Source organism: Nyctereutes procyonoides, unplaced genomic scaffold (assembly GCF_905146905.1).
Source record: "Nyctereutes procyonoides isolate TBG_1078 unplaced genomic scaffold, NYPRO_anot_genome, whole genome shotgun sequence".
NCBI classification, from domain to species: domain Eukaryota; kingdom Metazoa; phylum Chordata; class Mammalia; order Carnivora; family Canidae; genus Nyctereutes; species Nyctereutes procyonoides.
This window is the reverse complement of record NW_026575152.1, coordinates 3,577,833-3,599,293: the sequence shown is the minus strand read 5'-3', so window position 1 is coordinate 3,599,293 and position 21,461 is coordinate 3,577,833. Positions and strand designations below refer to the sequence as shown.

At 36.9% G+C, this 21,461-nt stretch overlaps 1 protein-coding gene across 3 annotated transcripts in view; it reads left to right on the top strand.

The window, feature by feature from the left end:
• CCSER1 (coiled-coil serine rich protein 1) overlaps nt 1–21,461 on the top strand; it is a 756,597-nt gene that overhangs the window by 169,850 nt on the left and 565,286 nt on the right. For all 3 annotated transcript variants that reach the window (XM_055313237.1, XM_055313238.1, XM_055313239.1), the window contains exon 3: nt 1,716–1,900. In XM_055313237.1, coding sequence (XP_055169212.1) covers nt 1,716–1,900 — 185 coding nt within the window. The remainder of the gene's footprint in view (nt 1–1,715; nt 1,901–21,461) is intronic.

The following is a 21,461-nucleotide window of genomic DNA, read 5'->3' as shown; positions in this document are numbered from 1 at the left end:
ATCGGTTCATTATTATTTTCTATTGAGTTGTATGAGTTCCTTATATATTTTGGATATTAACCCCTTATAAGTTATGTTATTTTAAAATATTTTCTCCTATCCCATAGTTTGCCTTTTCATTGGTGATTGTTTACTTTTTTTTTTTTACAGAAGCTTTTCACTTAGAAATAGTCGCATTTGTTTATTTTTGCTTATGTTGGTTTTGCTTTTGTTACGTAATCCAAAAAGTCAATGCCAAGACTAATGTCAAGGAGCTTATTACCCCTATTCTTTTTTCTATGATTTTTCACTTTCAGTCCTTTGAGATGGTTTTTTGTACGCTATAAGATGGGCCTATCCTTTCTGCATTGTATATGCTTGGACTCTTTGTCAAAAATTAATTGCTCACATATGATAGTTTTATTTCTGGGCCCCTTATTCTGTACCATTGATCCATGTGTCTGTGTTTATGCCAATACCATACTATTTGATTACTATAGCTTTGTACTATAGTTTGAAATCAGGAAATGTGACACTTCCAGTTTTGTTCTTTGTCAAGATCGCTTTGGCTACTTGGGGTCTTTTGTGGTTCTTTTGTGGAATTGTTTGTTGTATTTCTGTGAAAAACGCCATATAATTTTGATAGGGATTATATTGTTAGTATGGACATTTTAACAATATTAATTCTTCCAATCTATCAACACATTTATTTATGCCTTCTTCAACTCCCTTAATCAGTGTCTTATAGTTTTCAGTGTAGTAATCTTTCACTTCCTTGGTTAAATTTATTTCTAAGTATTTTATCCTTTTTGATGATATTATAAGTGGGATTGTTTTCTTCATTTCACTTTTTGATAGTTCATTGTAGTTTGGCCTCGGGTCTCATAAAGACCTTTTAAGCATGATGACCAGAGTATTAATCAAGGTAACATAGTAGCAAAGAGTTGAAGGTGATTAGGGAGCAAGATATATGAATATTTAAGAGAAGTATAACTACAAAGACTGTGGGGTAAAGGCCCTGGGACTGCAGTGTGCCTGCACGTATATTAGCAATGGCAAGAGATCCATTGTAGAATCAGCCGAGTGAAGGAGAAGAATTCAGCACAAGGTGAAGTTAGGTGGACAGGTGAACATAGGGAGGCCCTTAATGAGGGAACAGAGTAAGGTCATATCATAAGGAAACTGATGAGCTATTGGGAAAATATCAACTTTATGACTAGAAGAATGATCATGACCAATGCCACTTATGTCTTCAGTGTATCATTATCATTCTGGTTACCATGTGGAAAGTAGCTGTGGGTTCTTGTTTATTTTGTTTTTGTTTGATTTTTTTTTTTTTTGAGAGAAGCAGGTAAGAATAGGCAAAAGCAGGAGACTGTTAAGTATTAGAGTAACTCAAGTTACGGTTGATGCAATTTGCAGTTTGTTCCAGGGTATTAGTAGGGAAGATAGTAGGAAGTGATCAGATTCTGTATACAATTTGAAGGTAATAAGGACAGAATTTGCTTATGTAATTTATGTGAGGTATGGAGAAGCTAAGGATGACTATCAAGGTTTTGAGCTTCAAAGTGATTACATGATTAAGTTACCTAAATTTAACACTATTAATTAAAATTTATTTTCTATGGTAGAGAATTTTTGAATGACATTAAGAGTTTCTCATTTTCTTTAAATGGAAAATTTATAAAAACTACATTTAAGCATTTGTATTAATTTTTATTTATCTATTTTAATAGTTCTTGCCAGTAGCTTCAGTCCATATCGTGAAGGAAGATTTATAGAAAGGCGACTGCGATCCTCATCTGAAGGAACTGCAGGGAGTAGCAGAATGGTTTTGAAACCAAAAGATGGAAATGTAGAAGAAGTAAATAGTCTAAGAAAGCAAAGAGCAGGTTCATCATCTTCAAAAATGAACAGCATGGTAAGTATACATAAATACTTGCATTAATAAAATAATTATGTACGTGAACTGAGATATTGATGCCTCTTGCAATATGAAAACAGATTGACAAAAAAAAAAACAGACTAAAGAATAGATATTTCATATTTGAAGGGAAAATCGGTCTCCTTAGTTGATGTCCCAAGTTAGGCTACGTTTTCACTTGAGACTCTTTTTTTTTTTTTTTTTTAAGATTTTATTTATTTATTCATGAGAGTCACAGAGAGAGAGGCACAGACACAGGCAGGGGGAGAAGCAGGCTCCATGCAGGGAGCCTGATGTGGGACTCGATCCCAGGTCTCCAGGATCACACACCCTGGGCTGAAGGTGGCGCTAAATCGCTGAGCCACTGGGGCTGCCCTCCCTTGAGACTCTTATGTGTCATGACAAATACTATCACACCATGACGGTTGCCCTTAATTCCTATTAGCCTTGCTTCCATAGAAAGTTTAATATTTTCTCTTTAGAAAAAGACCCTGAAATGCACAAGCTAAGAAAAAAAGCTGATCATGAGGATATCCTTCCATAACCATTATTTTACACCATCTCTCTCTATCCTCTAGCAACTCTAAAAAATGTTCATTTATAAACCACACTTAGGCTAGTGCCGTCCATTCATCCCTTGGTGGAACCTGCTCTGCCTGTCCTTTTATAGTTGCCTATCTACACAGGATGAGGAGCCTTTGGGGTCAAGAAAAAATACCCATCCAAAGCTTGACACATTCTAGGTAAACAAGATTCTGGATTCCTGGTCCAAACTGCAGGAGCCTTCAGATAAGGCTGAAGGTAGTGTGTGTATAGAGGAGTCAGGTCTGAGCTTGCACTTGGGGGCTTTGGTGTCTTAGAGGCATGTGCATGATGCTCTTTCACAGTGAGAGATAAAGCCAGGTTGGGAAGAGGTGAGGAGTGGACTGCAGCCCAGGAGGTCCAGAAAGCCTCAGGTCTCACAAATATTGGGGTGGGCTTGACTTTTGGAGTTCTCTTTGCTCACTTTCTCACAGATGTTTACTTTTTCAGCAATATTTTTGCTTCTTGGTACTTAAGTGTTTCCTAAAAATGATCTATCTACCTGTCTACCTGTCTACCTACCTACCTATCTACCTTCCTATTCATGGATGTGTGAAAAATGCTCAAAACTAAATTAACTTGTATATTTTATCTCTATATGTTTTAGATGATTTGATTTCAAATGAAAATAGGTCATCCAATTTTGACAATTGTATCGTGAAGAAGTATTAAATTACTGAGGCAGCACTGAGTAATAGCAGAACCATTGTGCTTGAAGTACTAGCAGTTAGGTCAGGTTTTGACAAATCTTAATCTTGGGCAAATCTGTAACTACAAAACAATAAATGATAGTGGGCTTTTTGTTTCCATTATACTAAAAACTGATTGTGTTTATATTTGTACCTAGAGAAAAGTCCTGTTGCGTTTTTGTTTTTTGTTTTGTTTTGTTTTGTTTGAGAGAGAAAGAGAGAGTACTGGTGCATGGGTGAGGTTAGGGGGGAGGTGGAGGGAGGGGCAGAGGGAGAGAAACTTCTGCAGGCCCCATGCCCTGTGTGGAGGGCTCAATCTCATGACCCTGAGATATGACTTGAGCCGAAATCAAGAGTCAGATGATCAACAAACTGAGCCACCCAGCTGCCCCATACTTGCTATTTTTAAGTGCAAGAATATGTTAAAAAAGATTTCCAGTTAGTGCAGCATTGAAAGTTATGGCTAATGACTTGTATGAAACATTTGTCTTCAAATTTTCATTTTTCCTTCATAGAGATGTATTTATATTAATTGTACACTAGGCATTAGGTTTCCCCAAAGTTGGGCCTTTAACATATTCTTAATCATGTTTTTTATAATATATTTAAATAATTCTCACTGTAAATTACAAATTACTCTTCTTCCCAGATCCACTTTCAAGATTTAAAATAAAAGTGTCAGAACAGAAAAAAGCAACTTTGTTCTTTTATTTGAGGCTTTTTGTACAATTTTCAGAGTCCCTGTACCTGTGGTGCTATAGATCTTCCACTAGATGGCAGGGATACATCATTGCCATGGTTGAAGAAGGGCTATCATTCTAAGAGCAGAAAGTTGGTTAAAATATTGTATGTGTTTATTGGATTTACAGGTCACACTTTTGAAATAAATACTGACACTTGCATTTCCATATGAAAACTACCAAACATTATTTTATGACTTCACTGTTTTCTTTTGGATTTCACAATGAATATCCTTTTAATTCACAGTGTAATCATGAATTCAACATGCATAAAATACATTCTTTAATTCATAGCAATATAAGGAACAAATGTTAGTACTCTTCAGTAATTTTAGTTACATGTGAAAAAATGACAAATACTTAAGAAATTATAGCTTTATGAGTGAACAGTGACACACATTTTCTATATTCTTCTAAAATAATTCAAGCAAATGTATTTAAAAAAATTCATGTTCAGTTATTCTTTCCTTTTAGTGCAATAATAATAGTAATATGTATTTTTAATACTTATTTGGACCAAGGGACTGCTCTTAATGCTTCATATGTATTATAATATGCAGTCCTAAACTATTATACTATGAACCAAGTGATGCTGTTATTAATCCCATTTGTAAAAGAGGACAATAAAGCATTGAGAGGATAAGCATCTTGCCTCAAAATACAGATAGTAGGTGGCAGAGATAGGATTTATTTTATTTTATTTTTAAAAAAGATTTTATTTATTCATGAGAGACACAGAGAGAGAAGGCAGAGACACACAGGCAGAGGGAGAAGCAGGCTCCATGCAGGGAGCCCGATGTGGGACTTGGTCCCTGGTCTCCAAGATCATGCCCTGGGCCAAAGGCAGGTGCTAAACTGCTGAGTCACCCAGGGATCCCCCAGAGAAAGGATTTAGATTTGGATTCTACATTTGTTGTTGTTGGTGGTTTTTTTTTCTGTCTAACTTTAAACCCTAGATGATTTGTGGGAAATGTAATAGATATAAAATTATTCTTATTTTCTTTGCATTATTTCTGTGTTATGAAGTTAACACAGTTAATGCAGCCAATACTTGCTGCAGGTGGAAGCTGCAACCTTCTGTAAGGGATACTTTTAAAAAAGAAACAAAATAAAAAAAAAAAGAAAATTTAGTGCTGGACTGAAAATGTGGTAGTATTTATTGATATGCTAATGAATGGTATCCACATCTTAACTGAAAGATATCTCATCTAGAAAGGAACTTTGATATGCAAAAAAAGATATTCATATTTAGAAGGAACCAGAGTATTTTGTCTAGTTCCTGGGGATTTAAGTTTACCTATAGAATATGGCTTTATTTATTAAGATGCTAAGGGTTTCTGAGTGACCAAAGGTATACTCTAATAAGTTAGATTCCAGTGTTTTCTGTATATTTGAATGGGGATATTTCAATTTGAAGGGAGAGGGGAGGATATATTAATAACTCTTGGCTTCAGTGGCTCAGAAGAAATTGGAGTTGGCTTAAATTATTACAGGAAACCAAAATATATCTGGAAAAAAATTGTTAAGCATTCACATTTATTATATATATTCAAGCTGCTTTAAAATGTTCCATCATTTTCCTCTATTGAGTTATTTTCTTGATAAAATAACACAGTCCAAATCCTTTAAAAAAGATTTTCTTGAAATAGGCTTTCTTTTTAGAAACTTTCCCTTCAGAATGTGGTATATAAATGAATAAATTTAGGATTTGTCATGATTTCTCCAGCTGTTTACACAATGACATTTAACTCCATATATATTTGTAAGATCACCCTGCTCTAAAAAAAATTATTAATGTGAGGATATATTCATATGTAATGGACATTCATATGTAATGGACAATAAAATGGCTCTGGCATTATTACAGAAAGGAAAGTGGCTTAGTGTATGAATAAAGATAAGCTAGGATATGTGATAACAAATAACCTGCAAATCTTAGTGACTTTTTTTTAAAGATTTTATTTATTTATTCACGAGAGACGCATTGAGAGAGAGAGAGGCAGACATAGGCAGAGGGAAAAGCAGGCTCCATGCAGGAAGCCCGATGTAGGACTCGATCCTGGGACTCCAGGATCACGCCCTGAGCCAAAGGCTCAACTGCTGAGCCACCCAGGCATCCCTTAGTGACTTTTATTTTTTATTTTATTTTATTTTATTTTATTTTATTTTATTTATTTATTTGTTTGTTTGTTTTTAAAGATTTATTTATTTATTTATGATAGAGAGAGAGAGAGAGAGAGAGAGAGAGAGAGAGAGAGAGAGAGAGAGGCAGAGACACAGGAGGAGGGAGAAGCAGGCTCCATGCCGGGAGCCCGACATGGGACTCGATCCCGGGACTCCAGGATCGCGCCCTGGGCCAAAGGCAGGCGCTAAACCGCTGAGCCACCCAGGGATCCCCCCCTTAGTGACTTTTATAATATGGATTTATTTCTCACTCAGGTTATATGTTTGTTGTGGAAGATTCTGGGAGTTCCCTTTAATGTCTCATTCTGTGTCCAGGCTGTTCAGCCAGCTAACATTGCAAATATTGCCCTTTATCATGGCAAGAAAGAGATCTCTGGAGGTTCTCATCGCAGTAGTAAATGCTTTGACTTGTGGGAGACACATTTCACTTTCTTTCATAATTTATTGACTAGATCTAATCACTTGGCCCAAATTTGGTACAAAAGGCTCTAGGAAGTACAGTCTCTACCTTGTGTCTGGAAGGTTTAGACTCAGACACTAATGACTATCATATTCTCAAAAAACTTAGTGTATCTCAGTTCTTTTAATTAACTGAGATTTCCTACTTGTCTTCTCCCTTCCTTTTAATGGACTGTTTTTTATGCCTCACATTGAGCTGGTTGTGGTGGTTGAGAAAGATTAAGACATTCTTGAAATTTCTCTTATTTTCAGTTTGGCATCCTGCTGCCTTTTTGTAGGAACTGTGAATGGGGTAGTAAAAACAAAAAACAAACAAAATAACCTCTAGTACTTCTTTGATGGAAGAATGGACCATATGTATTTTGAGGAAAAAAAAAAGTTACTTGCAGATTATTAGCTTCTCATGTCATATTTTAATTCTTGGCATGTTGAAATCCAGAATTTAGGTATTACTGACAATAGTTAAGTAGTCTAAGACTAATTAAGTCCTATGTTAAGTAGCCAAGCACTTTGCTATGTATTCACTTTCCTTTTGGGGCCTACTGTTCTCTCCTTTATTAGCTTATTCTTTATTGATTCACTTATTTATCTAATTATTCACGGTTTCTTTAAATAAATATTTCTTGAGAACCTACTCTGAAGATACAAAGATGAAAAACACAGGCCTGGAAGATATTAGAGTTCTAGGTTGGGAGACATTAACATGATCTTGTCAATGTAACAGATTTAACAATTCTGACTATTTTAAAATTCACAACGGGGGTGGTGTTTGATCCTGAATCATATTCAGGATGTGTGAATTCCTGTACACCTATTTTATTTTATTTTATTTTATTTTATTTTATTTTATTTTATTTTATTTTATTTTTTTGTATACCTGATTCATATGGAGTCTAGCTTGCATATTTAATTGACATTATTAAATGTATAAACAACTTAAATATTTTTCTAATTTCTACCACTGAGGCCTAGCTGAAGGAACTCTAAGAGGCAGTGGGAAAAAAAAGTACATTCATGTTCAAAGAATCCATTCAAAACACCCCACTTTTACCGTCTACCAGGCAAATGAACTCACTGGCCTGTTGGTATATGTACTTTCACACTTATATTCTGTGGCATGGAGGTTGTTGGAGCTCAAAATTAAGAGCAAAGGAAGGATCATAATTAGAAGATCTAGTTCAATGAATGTTTCCTCCCAATTCTGAAATCCTAAATGAAACTTTCAAGTATGTAAAAAATGTTACTGGCTTTTGAGGGTTAAAATAATGCTCTCAGCTTTTAGTTTAACTCATTGTCAATGGAATTAAAGATAATGGCAAACTACAAGGACATTTACTGAGAAAAGGGAGCCATTAATATTTGTAAGGAAATGGAGACACACAAATCATTCTTCTTAATCCTCATGCATTTTAAGAAGGAAAATCACAAGTATAACGCATTAAACATTGAATTACATTTGTTGATAACTAGTATATTAATTATAGATTAATACCCTAATCCATAATGCCTTTATTGATTTTTCTAGTTACTAATGATACCTATCAATGTCTATTTTGTATCGCATATATGGTACCCACTATTTAGTTAATTGAATGAATAGGTTTCATTTTGCCTATTAAACCTCATTCATTTAAATGGAAGAAGTTTTGTACATAATAGCATTTCTTAGAGCATTTACTATACTGCCTGGTATATAATAAATATGGGTGAATTAAAGATATAATTATTGGGATCCCTGGGTGGCGCAGCGGTTTGGCGCCTGCCTTTGGCCCAGGGCGTGGTCCTGGAGACCCGGGATCGAATCCCACATCGGGCTCCCGGTGCATGGAGCCTGCTTCTCCCTCTGCCTGTGTCTTTGCCTCTCTCTCTCTCTGTGTGACTATCATAAATAAATAAAAATTAAAAAAAAAGAAAAAAAAGATATAATTATTGATTAGGTTGTGACATATGCTCATATAGATATGAATTAAAGCCTTTAGTACAATCATTGTATGTGGTGTGTTCATACACGTTTTTGATATTTTAATTTATTTTACAAATGTTCACCTGTTTTTATGATCACTGTTTGATACAGCTCTGATTTTTGATGCTAAGTCCCTAATCAAGATCATACCAATTATGACATTTTCCCTGTAGAAACGTAATTCATTTTAGGATTGTCAGCCTATGGAATAGTTTAATAGTTTCCAGGATCATATCAGTACCATAGTTATGGACAGGCCATATAGGGAGGAAAATAAAGAGTCAATTATTAGAAATAGTTTTTGGAGAACCTATTAAAAATACAAGTTCTTGGTCAAATATGTCCAAAGTGATATTTTAAAAACTCCCTTGCATATTTTATCAAGCCTGATTCATTTCATTTTTTGTAAACTTGCAGATTCAGAATTGCCTTTAAGAAAGCATAATTGGATAAAATATTCCATTCATTTTTTTTTCTAGTTTTGAGGATGAGTCATTTTCATTTAGACGCTGTCACAGTTTGTATGTTTGGTGCGCAGAATTATGAATAGCTTATTCATTGAGTTAACTCACTTAGTGACTTGAAGACCACTTTGAGTAAATAAAGTTGCAGTACCGTAATTATTACCACTGGTCTTCATGCAGTACACATGAGATGTGCCTAGCACTTAAGTTTTCCTTTGTGATTTTTTTCCTGAATGTGTCTTGATCCATAAGGACCATTTTAACAAAATATCCCAAACTCAGTAGCTTATAAATGACAGAAGTTTATATCTCACAGGTCTGGAGGCTTGGAAATTCAAGATAAAGTTGCCAGTGTTATTTCTGGTTTATAACCAGCACCCTTTTAATGTGTCTCCCATGACAGAAGGGGCTAGGGAGCTGTCTGGAATCTCTTTTATACAGTCGATAATCCCATTTAGGAGGGCTCCACCCTTATTAAGCACCTCCCAGAGGCTCCCTGTCCTAATACATGTCCTAATACCATCATTTCAGTATTTCAACTTATGAGTTTTAGGAGAACCCAGACATTCAGAACACAACAATAAGCAATAATGTTGTTAGAAATATTGAATTATATATGTTTAAAACCTTTATTAAGAATAGTACATATTTCATTCTATTCCTATTTATCAAGAAAATGAGAAGAACAGTAGTAGAAGGCAATTAAAGATTTTTTTCAGGGCAGCCCTGGTGGTGTAGCGGTTTAGCGCCGCCTGCAGCCCAGGGTGTGATCCTGGAGACTGGGGATCGAGTCCCACATCAGGCTCCTTGCATGGAGCCTGCTTCTCCCTCTGCCTGTGTCTCTGCCTCTCTGTGTGTGTTTCTCATGAATAAATAAAAAAAATCTTTATGAAAAAAATAAAGATTTTTTTCATTAACCATATAACATCTAGGATAACCATAAGATGGTTTTTATCCCTTCTAAAAATAAAAAAAATTGGAAAATAAAGTTAGTTTACCTTTTTATTCTTGAGGTTAGAATGCAAAAATGACAATTTTTTTTAAATTTTTATTTATTTATGATAGTCACACAGAGAGAGAGAGAGAGAGAGGCAGAGACATTGGCAGAGGGAGAAGCAGGCTCCATGCACTGGGAGCCCGACGTGGGATTCGATCCCGGGTCTCCAGGATCGCACCCTGGGCCAAAGGCAGGCACTAAACCGCTGCGCCACCCAGGGATCCCAACAATTTTGTTTTTAATTGAATCAAATTATCTTAATTTTCTGTGAAATGAAAACTGTTTTATGCCTTAATTAGGTAACCCCCTGGGCTGGTATAGTTTTCATAGCCTGAGAGAGAATATTTATTGATTCGGAATCCATGACAAATCTGTGACCATCTGAACAGCTGCACAATCAATCTGTAACACAGAATTGACCTTGAGTAAAATAACTCCTTTTTTCTGAGGAGATAGTCATTGGAATTTGAAGCTTTTACATTATTCCAGTTAAACAATAAAGAAAAATTTATTTTTCCTAAGGTTATTATGTCATTTTGAAACATAACTTTAAACACATATTAATTTAAAAAAATAAATAAATTTTGACTTCCAAGTTCAAGAAATATACAATTATAGTAGACTTATGCCTAATATTAGGCTCTATGGCCAGTTTATATAAAAAATATAAATATTTTAACATTGATACTTTTTTAAAGATAATTTAAAAATTGAGACAAACTTGTATAATTATCTCAAGCCATTATATTTGCAATGTTAGGATTAAAAAGGTGTGAATTTCAAATGAGTTGTGCGTGCATACTTCACACTTTTGCTATGTGATGATGTCTTTGTTTAAATTTATCATTCCTAAATTAGAGTAGCTATCATTATTATCACTTTTATAATTTAATACAGTGATCATTTCACTTCATTGCTAAAAGTTTGCTCTAAAATGTCTTTTTTTGTTTGTCTTTTATTGTTCTTAGCTTGTTATATGCAACCTGAAACAATGTTTTTTTGGCTTTGTCTCTTAGGCTCTTTATTATATATATTTGTAATTACCTTATAAAGTTATGATTTTAATATCTAACTAGTTGTCTTTAGCACTACTCAGTGCTTTGTGTGTGTGTGCCAGTGAGAAACACAAAGAAATATTTGGTCAAGAGCGACTCACATGAATCAGAGCTTTAATTAGACATCAAGAGGCACAAATGTAGCAGGTAGAGATGTGAAATACCTTCCCAGCTCCCTATGTCCTTTCTTTACTTGATGCACCCTGACTCAGATTGTTGGATGAGATTTGAACTGGTTAATGTGTTCAATCACCTTATTTACATATTGGTACAAAACATCTCCATTTTTTTTCTGACTATAGTTACTAAGCTGTACATTATATCTCCAGAACTTTTTTCTTATAACCTGAACTTTTAACATTTGGCCACATGAAATACCTCCATTTCGTCTTCAGTAGTGTAGCATACATGAACATTTTCCCTGGGCCATATCCCAGAAGTTTCTGTATTACAGTTTTATTTTTCTTAAGCAACCCTAGATATTTAGATACATTATGTTAAAAGCAGTACATAGATGAGCTCTCTTACTAGTGAAAACCAATTAGTCTGCCAGTTGTTTGTTTTCTAGGAGGTATTTCGTTAGTATGTTTACAATGAGATTGCACCAGGTCACCTGCCTTCTTACTTTCCAGAAAGTATACTCCATTTCCATCATAACAGGGAAAGTAGATCACAGACCAGCTGCTTAACTCAGGCACGGACTATAAACTTTAAATGCTCTCCTCAAATTATCCATCCTGTCCTTGACAGTCACTCCCAAAACGTTTGTGTTTTTACTCATCAGTCCTTTCATTTCCTCTGGTCTTAGATAACTTTTTGTGTGTGCATTCTTTCAAAGCAATCTTTTCTACTAGTCCTCTTGATTTCTACCTCTGACCTGCTATGTAACAGCATTTGATCAGTATGGTTCTTTTGTTTTATCTCCGGTTTCCTCTCCATCTCTTCATTACCGTCAGCTTACAGTACCACCAAGCTTCCATCGTTGAGAAAAACAAATAAAAAATATTTTTTTTCTATGCCCTGCTTGATACTAAAGTTCTCCATCCTGTTCCTTTTTTTCCCTACAAGGCAACAAGTTCTGAAAGAATAGCCTTTTCTTGCCATACTAATTTTCTCACTGTTCATAAACTCCTCAATTTCATAATTTCAGCTCCTGTAATATACAAGATGTTTTTCAACATCGCCACTGTTGACAAATTGTCCTTTAGTTCTTTGGTGATGGTAGGTGTCTTGTGCATTGTATGTTTAATATTATCCTTGACCCTACCTATTACATGCCAGTAGAACCCTCAAGTTTTGACAACTGAAGATATCTCCAGGCATTGCCAAATATGCCATTGCAGGCAAAAATTGCCCTTGGTTGAGTACTGCTCTGAAGTCATCAGTGACTTTACCAATTTTCATATTCCTTTTTTTTTTTTTGATCTTCACCTTTTGTAACTTCTCTTCAGTTTCTAACACTGTTGATGACTTCATTTGTATACTTATCACTTCTCCTTTTCACAGGGTTAACTCTCCTCTCATTCTTATTCTCCTCCTTTTCTCCTTACAGAATCCTTAATGGGTATCTTCTTATATACATTGTAAACACAGCTATTTACTTGCATTTGGTCCATGTCACTCTTGCCTTTATTTTTCAACTGTCCTATCTGAAAACTTAAGAGATAGATGAAGTCATTTGTGGATTCCACATAAAAGGCTGGGAATCTCTATTATATCAGAAATATGACAAAATCAATAAACATTGAAGAACATAATATATTGGAGTTATGGAAATAGAGTGAGGGCTTATGAAAGATCTATTTGCATAAGGGGAATAGCAAAAACTTCAAGGACTGAAGCTTTAGAGTGGAAATAGGGAAATATGCAGTGACTTGATATTTGCCCTAACAGTTAATGGCTCCTCTTTCTTTGTTTTCTGCCATTTATATTGCTATCCTGTTTTTATGCACATATATTCAGCCTCCTTTTAATATTTTAATAATTCTCAATCTCCTTTTTTGGAGAAGCAGCAATTACATCACTTAAGATAGGACCTCCTCATTAGTCAGTGTAATATACTGCAATAATAAATTTTACCTTCATGGCTACTACCCAACATTATACTTTTTTGTTTTTCATATTTTTGAAAAGTTTTTATTTTAATTCCAGTTAGTTAACATACAATGTTATATTCTTTTCAGGTTTACAATATAGAAGTTCAGCAATTCCATACATCCAGTGCTCGTCTTGACAAGTGCAGTCCTTAATCTCTATCACCCCTTTAACCTAGTCTCCTACCTCCTTTCCCTCTGGTAACCATCAGTTCTATATAATTAAGGACCTGTTTCTTGATTTCTCTCCCTCTCTCTTTTTTTCCATTTGTTCATTTGTTTTGTTTCTTAAATTCCACATATGAGTGAAATCATATGATATTTGTGTTTGACTTATTTCGCTTAGCATTACTAAGCATTAGTCTCTAGCTCTATCCATGTTGTTGCAAATGGCAATATTTCATTCTTTTTAATGGCTGAATAATATTCCTCTGTGTGTATGTATGTGTATCTCACATCTTCTTTACCCATCCATTGATCAATGGACATTTGAGCTGTTTCCATATTTTGGCTATTAAATAATGTTGCTATAAATATTGAGATGCATTTATCTCTTTGAGTTAATGTTTTTGTATATTTGGGGTAAGGTATTTACTCCAGTAGTACAATTGCTGGATCATAGGGTAGTTCTATTTTAACTTTTTGAGGAACCTCAAAAAAGTGCACAAAGGTTCCTTTTTTCCCCACATCCTCATCAACACCTCTTGTATTCTGTGTTGTTGATTTTAGCCATTCTGACAAGTGTGAAGTGATATTTTATTGTAGTTTTGATTTACATTTCCTTGATAGTAAGTGATAATGTCACTGTTCATGTGTCTATTGGCCACATGCATGTTTTCATTGGACAAATGTCTGTTCGTGTCTACTGACCATTTTTTACTTGGATTACTTGTTGGGCATTGAGTTTTATATGTTCTTTGTATATATTGGATACTAATCCTTTGTTGGATATATAATTTGCAGATACCTTCTCTCATTCCATTGGTTGCCTTTTAGTTTTGTTGATTGTTTCCTTCACTGTACAGAATTTTTTTTTTATTTTGATGTGGTCCTAATAGTTTGCTTTTGCCTTTGTTTTCCTTGCCTCAAGAGACATACCTAGAAAAATGTTGCTACAACTGGTATCAAAGAGGTTTCTATCTGTGTTCTTTTCTAGGACATTTTTTTAAACAATAAATTTATTTTTTATTGGTGTTCAATTTGCCGACATACAGAATAACACCGAGTGCTCACCCCGTCAAGTGCCCCCCTCAGTGCCCGTCACCCATTCACCCCCACCCTCTGCCCTCCTCCCCTTCCACCACCCCTAGTTCGTTTCCCAAAGTTAGGAGTCTTCATGTTCTGTCTCCCTTTCTGATATTTCCTACTCATTTTGTCTCCCTTCCCTTCTATTCCCTTTCACTATTCTTTATATTCCCCCAAATGAATGAGACCATATGTTTGTCCTTCTCCGATTGACTTAGTCACTCAGCATAATACCCTCCAGTTCCACCCACGTTGAAGCAAATGGTGGGTATTTGTCGTTTCTAATGGCTGAGTAATATTCCATTGTATACATAAACCACATCTTCTTTATCCATTCATCTTTCGATGGACACCGAGGCTCCTTCCACAGTTTGGCTATTGTGGACATTGCTGCTAGAAACATCGGGGTGCAGGTGTCCCGGCGTTTCATTGCATCTGCATTTTTGGGGTAAATCCTCAGCAGTGCAATTGCTGGGTCGTAGGGCAGGTCTATTTTTACCTCTTTGAGGAACCTCCACACAGTTTTCCAGAGTGGCTGCACCAGTTCACATTCCCACCAACAGTGTAAGAGGGTTCCCTTTTCTCCGCATCCTCTCCAACATTTGTGGTTCCTGCCTTGTTAATTTTCCCCATTCTCACTGGTGTGAGGTGGGATCTCATTGTGGTTTTGATTTGTATTTCCCTGATGGCAAGTGATGCAGAGCATTTTCTCATGTGCATGTTGGCCATGTCTATGTCTTCCTCTGTGAGATTTCTGTTCATGTCTTTTGCCCATTTCATGATTGGATTGTATGTTTCTTTGATGTTGAGTTTAATAAGTTTTTTATAGATCTTGGAAACTAGCCCTTTATCTGATACATTTGCAAATATCTTCTCCCATTCTGTAGGTTGTCTTTTAGTTTTGTTGACTGTGTCCTTTGCTGTGCAAAAGCTTCTTATCTTGATGAAATCCCAATAGTTCATTTTTGCTTTTGTTTCTTTTGCCTTCGTGGATGTATATTGCAAGAAGTTACTGTGTCTGAGTTCAAAAAGGGTGTTGCCTGGGTTCTCCTCTAGGATTTTGATGGAATCTTGTCTCACATTTAGATCTTTCATCCATTTTGAGTTTATCTTTGTGTATGGTGCAAGAGAGTGGTCCAGTTTCATTCTTCTGCATGTGGATGTCCAATTTTCCCAGCACCATTTATTGAAGAGACTGTCTTTCTTCCAGTGGATCGTCTTTCCTCCTTTATCGTATATTAGTTGACCATAAAGTTCAGGGTCCACTTCTGGGTTCTCTATTCTGTTCCATTGATCTATGTGTCTGTTTTTGTGCCAGTACCACACTGTCTTGATGACCACAGCTTTGTAGTACAACCTGAAATCTGGTATTGTGATGCCCCCAGCTATGGTTTTCTTTTTTAAAATTCCCCTGGCTATTCGGGGTCTTTTCTGATTCCAAACAAATCTTAAAATAATTTGTTCTAACTCTCTGAAGAAAGTCCATGGTATTTTGATAGAGATCGCATTAAACGTGTAATTGCCCTGGGTAACATTGACATTTTCACAATATTAATTCTGCCAATCCATGAGCATGGAATATTTTTCCATCTCTTTGTGTCTTCCTCAATTTCTTTCAGAAGTGTTCTGTAGTTTTTTGGTATACATCCTTACCTCTTTGGTTAGTTTTTTTCCTAGGTATCTTATGCTTTTGGGTGCAATTGTAAGGGGAATTGACTCCTTAATTTCTCTTTCTTCAGTCTCATTGTTAGTGTATAGAAATGCCACTGACTTCTGGGCATTGATTTTGTATCCTGCCACGCTGCCAAATTGCTGTATGACTTCTACCAATCTTGGGGTGGAGGCTTTTGGGTTTTCTATGTAGAGTATCATGTCATCGACAAAGAGGGAGAGTTTGACTTCTTCTTTGCCAATTTGAATGCCTTTAATGTCTTTTTGTTGTCTGATTGCTGAGGTTAGGACTTCCAGTACTATGCTGAATAGCAGTGGTGAGAGTGGACATCCCTGTTTTGTTCCTGATCTTAGGGGAAAGGCTCCCAGTGCTTCCCCTTGAGAATGATATTTGCTGTGTGCTTTTCGTAGATGGCTTTTAAGATGTCGAGGAATGTTCCCTCTATCCCTACACTCTGAATAGTTTTGATCAGGAATGGATGCTGTATTTTGTCAAATGCTTTCTCTGCATCTAATGAGAGGATCATATGGTTCTTGGGTTTCTCTTGCTGATATGATGAATCACATTGATTGTTTTACGAGTGTTGAACCAGCCTTGTGTCCTTGGAATAAATCCTACTTGGTCATGGTGAATAATTTTCTTAATGTATTATTGTATCCTATTGGCTAATATCTTGTTAAGAATTTGCATCCAAAAAAAAAAAGAATTTTTGCATCCATGTTCATCAGGGATATTGGTCTATAATTCTCCTTTTTGGTGGGGTCTTTGTCTGGTTTTGGAATTAAGGTGATGCTGGCCCCATAGAATGAATTTGGAAGTACTACATCTCTTTCTGTCTTTCCAAACAGCTTTAGTAGAATAGGTATGGTTTCTTCTTTAAACGTTTTATAGAATTCCCCAGGGAAGCCATCTGGCCCTGGACTTTTGTGTCTTGGGAGGTTTTTGATGACTGCTTCAATTTCCTCCCTGGTTATTGGCCTGTTCAGGTTTTCTGTTTCTTCTTGATCCAGTTTTGGTAATTTGTGGCTTTCCAGAAATGCGTCTGTTTCTTCTAGATTGCCTGATTTATTGGCGTAGAGCTGTTCATAATATGTTTTTAAAATCATTTGTATTTCCTTGGTGTTGGTAGTGATCTCTCCTTTCTCATTCATAATTTTATTAATTTGAGTCTTCTCCCTCTTTTTAATAAGGCTGGCTAATGGTTTATCTATCTTATTAATTCTTTCAAAGAACCATCTCCTGGTTTTATTGATATGTTCCACAGTTCTTCTGGTCTTGATTTCGTTGATTTCTGCTCGAATCTTTATTAACTCTCTTCCTCTGCTGGGTGTAGGATCTATTTGCTGTTTTTTCTCTAGCTCCTTTAGGTGTAAGGTTAGCTTTTATATTTGAGTTCTTTCCAGTTTTTGGATGGATGCTTGTATTGCGATGTATTTCCCCCTTAGGACTGCTTTCGTTGTATCCCAAAGATTTTGAACGGTTATGTCTTCATTCTCATTAGTTTCCATGAATCTTTTTAATTCTTCCTTAATTTCCTGGTTGACCCTTTCATCTTTTATCAAGATGGTCCTTAACCTCCTCGTGTTTGAAGTCCTTCCAAACTTCTTGTTGTGATTTAGTTCTAATTTCAAGGCATTATGGTCTGAGAATATGCAAGGGACAATCCCAATTTAGATATCGGTTCAGACCTGATTTGTGACCCAGTATGTGGTCTATTCTGGAGAAGGTTCCATGTGTACTTAAGAAGATTGTGTATTCAGTTGAGTTTGGATGTAAATTTCTGTAGATATCTGTGAAATCCATCTGGTCCAGTGTATCATTTAAAGTTCTCGTTTCTTTGGAGATGTTGTGTTTAGAAGACCTATCGAGTGTAGAAAGTGCTAGATTGAAGTTACCAAGTATAAGTGTATTATTATCTAAGTATGTCTTAACTTTGGTTATTAATTGATTGATATATTTGGCAGCTCCCACATTTGGGGCATATATATTGATGATTGTTAAGTCCTCTTGTTGGATAAATCGTTTAAGTATGATATAGTGTTAGTGTCCCTCTTCATCTCTCACTACAGTCTTTGGGGTAAATTTTAGTTTATCTGATATAAGGATGGCTACCCCCTCCTTTCTTTTGAGGACCATATGAATGGTCATTGGTTCTCCATCCTTCTATTTTCAGGCTGTAGGTGTCCTTCTGTCTAAAATGAGTCTCTTGTAGACAGCAAATAGATGGGCCCGGCTTTTTTATTCATTCTGACACCTTGCGCCTTTTGATGGGGTCATTAATCCCGTTCACGTTCAGAGTGACTATTGAAAGATGTTGAGTTTAGTGTCATCATGATATCTATTTAGTCCTTGTTTTTGTGGATTGTTCCATTGGACTTCTTCTTAAAGGGGAATTTTGAGAGTCCCCCTTAAAATGTCTTGGAGAGCTGGTTTTGGAGGTCACATGTTCTTTCAGTTCCTGCCTGTCTTGGAAGCTCTTTATCTCTCCTTCCATTCTGAATGAGAGCCTTGCTGGATAAAGTATTCTTGGTTGCATGTTTTTCTCATTTAGGACCCTGAATATATCCTGCCAGCCCTTTCTGGCCTTCCAGGTCTCTGTGGAGAGGTCTGCTGTTAATCTGATATTCCTCCCCATATAAGTTAGGGATCTCTTGTCTTTCTGCTTTAAGGATCTTCTCTTTATCTTTGGAATTTGCAAGTTTCACTATTAAATGTCGAGGTGTTGAATGGTTTTTATTGATTTTGGGGCGGGGATCTCTCTATTTCCTGGATCTGAATGCCTGTTTCCCTTCCCAGATTAGGAAAGTTTTCAGCTATGATTTATTCAAATACATATTCTGGACCTCTGTCCCTTTCGGCGCCCTCAGGAACCCCAATTAAACGTAGGTTTTTCTTCCTTAGGCTGTCATTTATTTCCCTTAATCTATCCTAATGTTCTTTTAATTATTTGTCCATTTTTTCCTCAGTTTATCTCTTTGACATCAACTTGTCTTTTTTGTCACTCACTCGTTCCTCCACCTTGTTAACCTCATCGTTAGGACTTCTAGTTTGGATTGCATCTCATTCAATTGATTTTTAATTTCTGCCTGATTAGCTTTATAGTAGTGCTTCTGAATTGGCTTTCTGATATTGAATTGTAATCCAGATTTTGTAAGTCTGTGGGAGAGAGGACTGTTTCTGCTTCTTTCTTTTGAGGTGAGGTTTTCCTTCTAGTCATTTTGCTCAGTGCAGAGTGGCTAAAAGCAAGTTGTATTGGGCAAAGGAGAAAATGAGAGGAGAGAAAGAAGGAAAGAAAAGAGAAAAAGAAAAAAGGAACAGGGAAGAAAAAAAAGAAGAAAAAGAGAAAAAGAAAGGAAAAAAAGGGGTGGGGGAAGCAAACAGAAATCAAAAAGTAAAAAAAAAAAAAAAAAGACACGTGGGAGTATCCTCTGATTCTGTATATTGTAAGTCCCTTGACTTCTGCTGGAACTTTCCAGCTTCTTGGTCAATAATTTGTTTTTTCCCCTGTCTGTCTAGCTGGTCTTCTGCGGGAGGGGTCTGTTGTGCTGATTTTCAGGTGTTAGCACTTGGGGGAGCTGCTCTGCCCCTGCCTGGTGCAGGGCTCAGTGGGGGTTGTTTACCCCGTGAGGCCCCAGGAAACAACCACAGTGGCGGAGGCCAGCTCTGGAGCCCTGGAGTCAGCTCCCGCAGTAACTAGGGAGCTCTCAGTCTGCAGGGGCCTGGATGCTTCGGGGACAGGGCCGCCAATCTGCTCAGCTTGGGGCAAGAGTGTCCTTGCTGTCCTGTGCCCTCGGGTCTCTGCCTGTCCCCGGGGGGCGGGGGGGCGGTTTGGATCATGGGCTGTGTCCCTGGCGCCCTGTGCTCCGGGACCTGCGCTGTTGGATTTGCGCTCCCGGCCGCTCAGCCCCCTCTGCGGAGCTGCCGCCCGAGCCCCTACAAGCTGCTCCGGGTCCAGCCGTGCATGCTGCAGCACTTTAGGGAGCTCGGCGCACTCTCCCTGGGGCGCAGGTGTCTGTTAGTGTCCCAGGGAGCCCGAGGGCATCCCCGTTCTCCTGGGGTCCTGCTCCAACTCCCTGCGAGGCCTTTCCGCCCGGGAAGTTTGGTGCAGCTCCTGCTTCTCCGGGATGGGGCTCTCCTGTCCTGGGGACACTCGCCCCGTCCTTAGCCTGGCTCCTCGCGGGGCCCCTCCTCCTTGGAGGCCTTTTGTTTCTTTCTTTTTTCCCGTCTTCCTACCTTGATAGAAGCGTGAACTCTTCTCACTGTAGCATTCCAACTGATCTCTCTTTAAATCTCAGGCCGAATTCGTAGATTTTCAGGATGATTTGAAGGTTATCTTGGTAATTTCATGGGGACAGGTGACTTGGGGACCCTACTCTTCCACCATCTTGCCCCTTCTCTCCCCTCTTTTCTAGGATTGATGGTTTCCTGTCTCACACTTTGGTCTTTCATCCATTTTGAATTTATTTTTGTGTATGGTGTAAGACAATGGTCCAGTTTCATTCCTTTGTATCTTGCTGTCCAGTTTTCCTAACACCATTTGTTGAAGAGACTATCCTTTTCCTATTAGATACTCTTTCCTGCTTTGTCAAAGTTTAACTGACCATATATTTGTGGGTTTATATCTGTTTTTTTTTTCTTTTGTTCTTGTTTTTCCATTGAGTTACGTGCCCATTTTTGTGCCAGTATAATGCTGTTTTGATTACTACTAAGCACTTATTATTATTATTACTTATTATTATTACTAAGATAAAGTTATCTTTATAATATAACTTGAATCTGGGATTGAGATGCTTTCAACTTTGCTTTTCTTTTTCAAAGTTGCTTTGGCTATTTGGGGTCTTTTGTGGATCTATACAAATTTTAGGATTATTTGTCTTAGTTCTTTGATAAAAAATGCTGTTGGTTTTTTTTTTTTAAGGACTTTTTTTTAAAATTTCTATTTATTTATGATAGTCACACAGGGAGAGAGAGAGAGAGGCAGAGACAAAGGCAGAGGGAGAAGCAGGCTCCATTCACCGGGAGCCTGACGTGGGATTCGATCCCGGGTCTCCAGGATCACGCGATGGGCCAAAGGCAGGCGCCCAACCGCTGCGCCACCCAGGGATCCCTGCTGTTGGTATTTTGATATAGATTGCTTTAAATGTATAGATGGCTTTGGGTAGAAATTTTGACAATATTTGTTTTCCCAATCTATGAGCATGGAATGCGTTTCCATTTCTTTATGTTGTCTTCATTTTCTTTCACCAGTGTATTATCGTTTTCAGTACAGGTCTTTTACCTCTTTTGTTAGGTTTATTCCTAGGTATCTGATTATATTTGGTACAATTGTAAATGAGAATGTTTTCTAATTTCTTCTCTTTCATTATTGATGTTTAGAAATGCAAGAGGTTTCTAAACATTGATTTTGTATCTTGT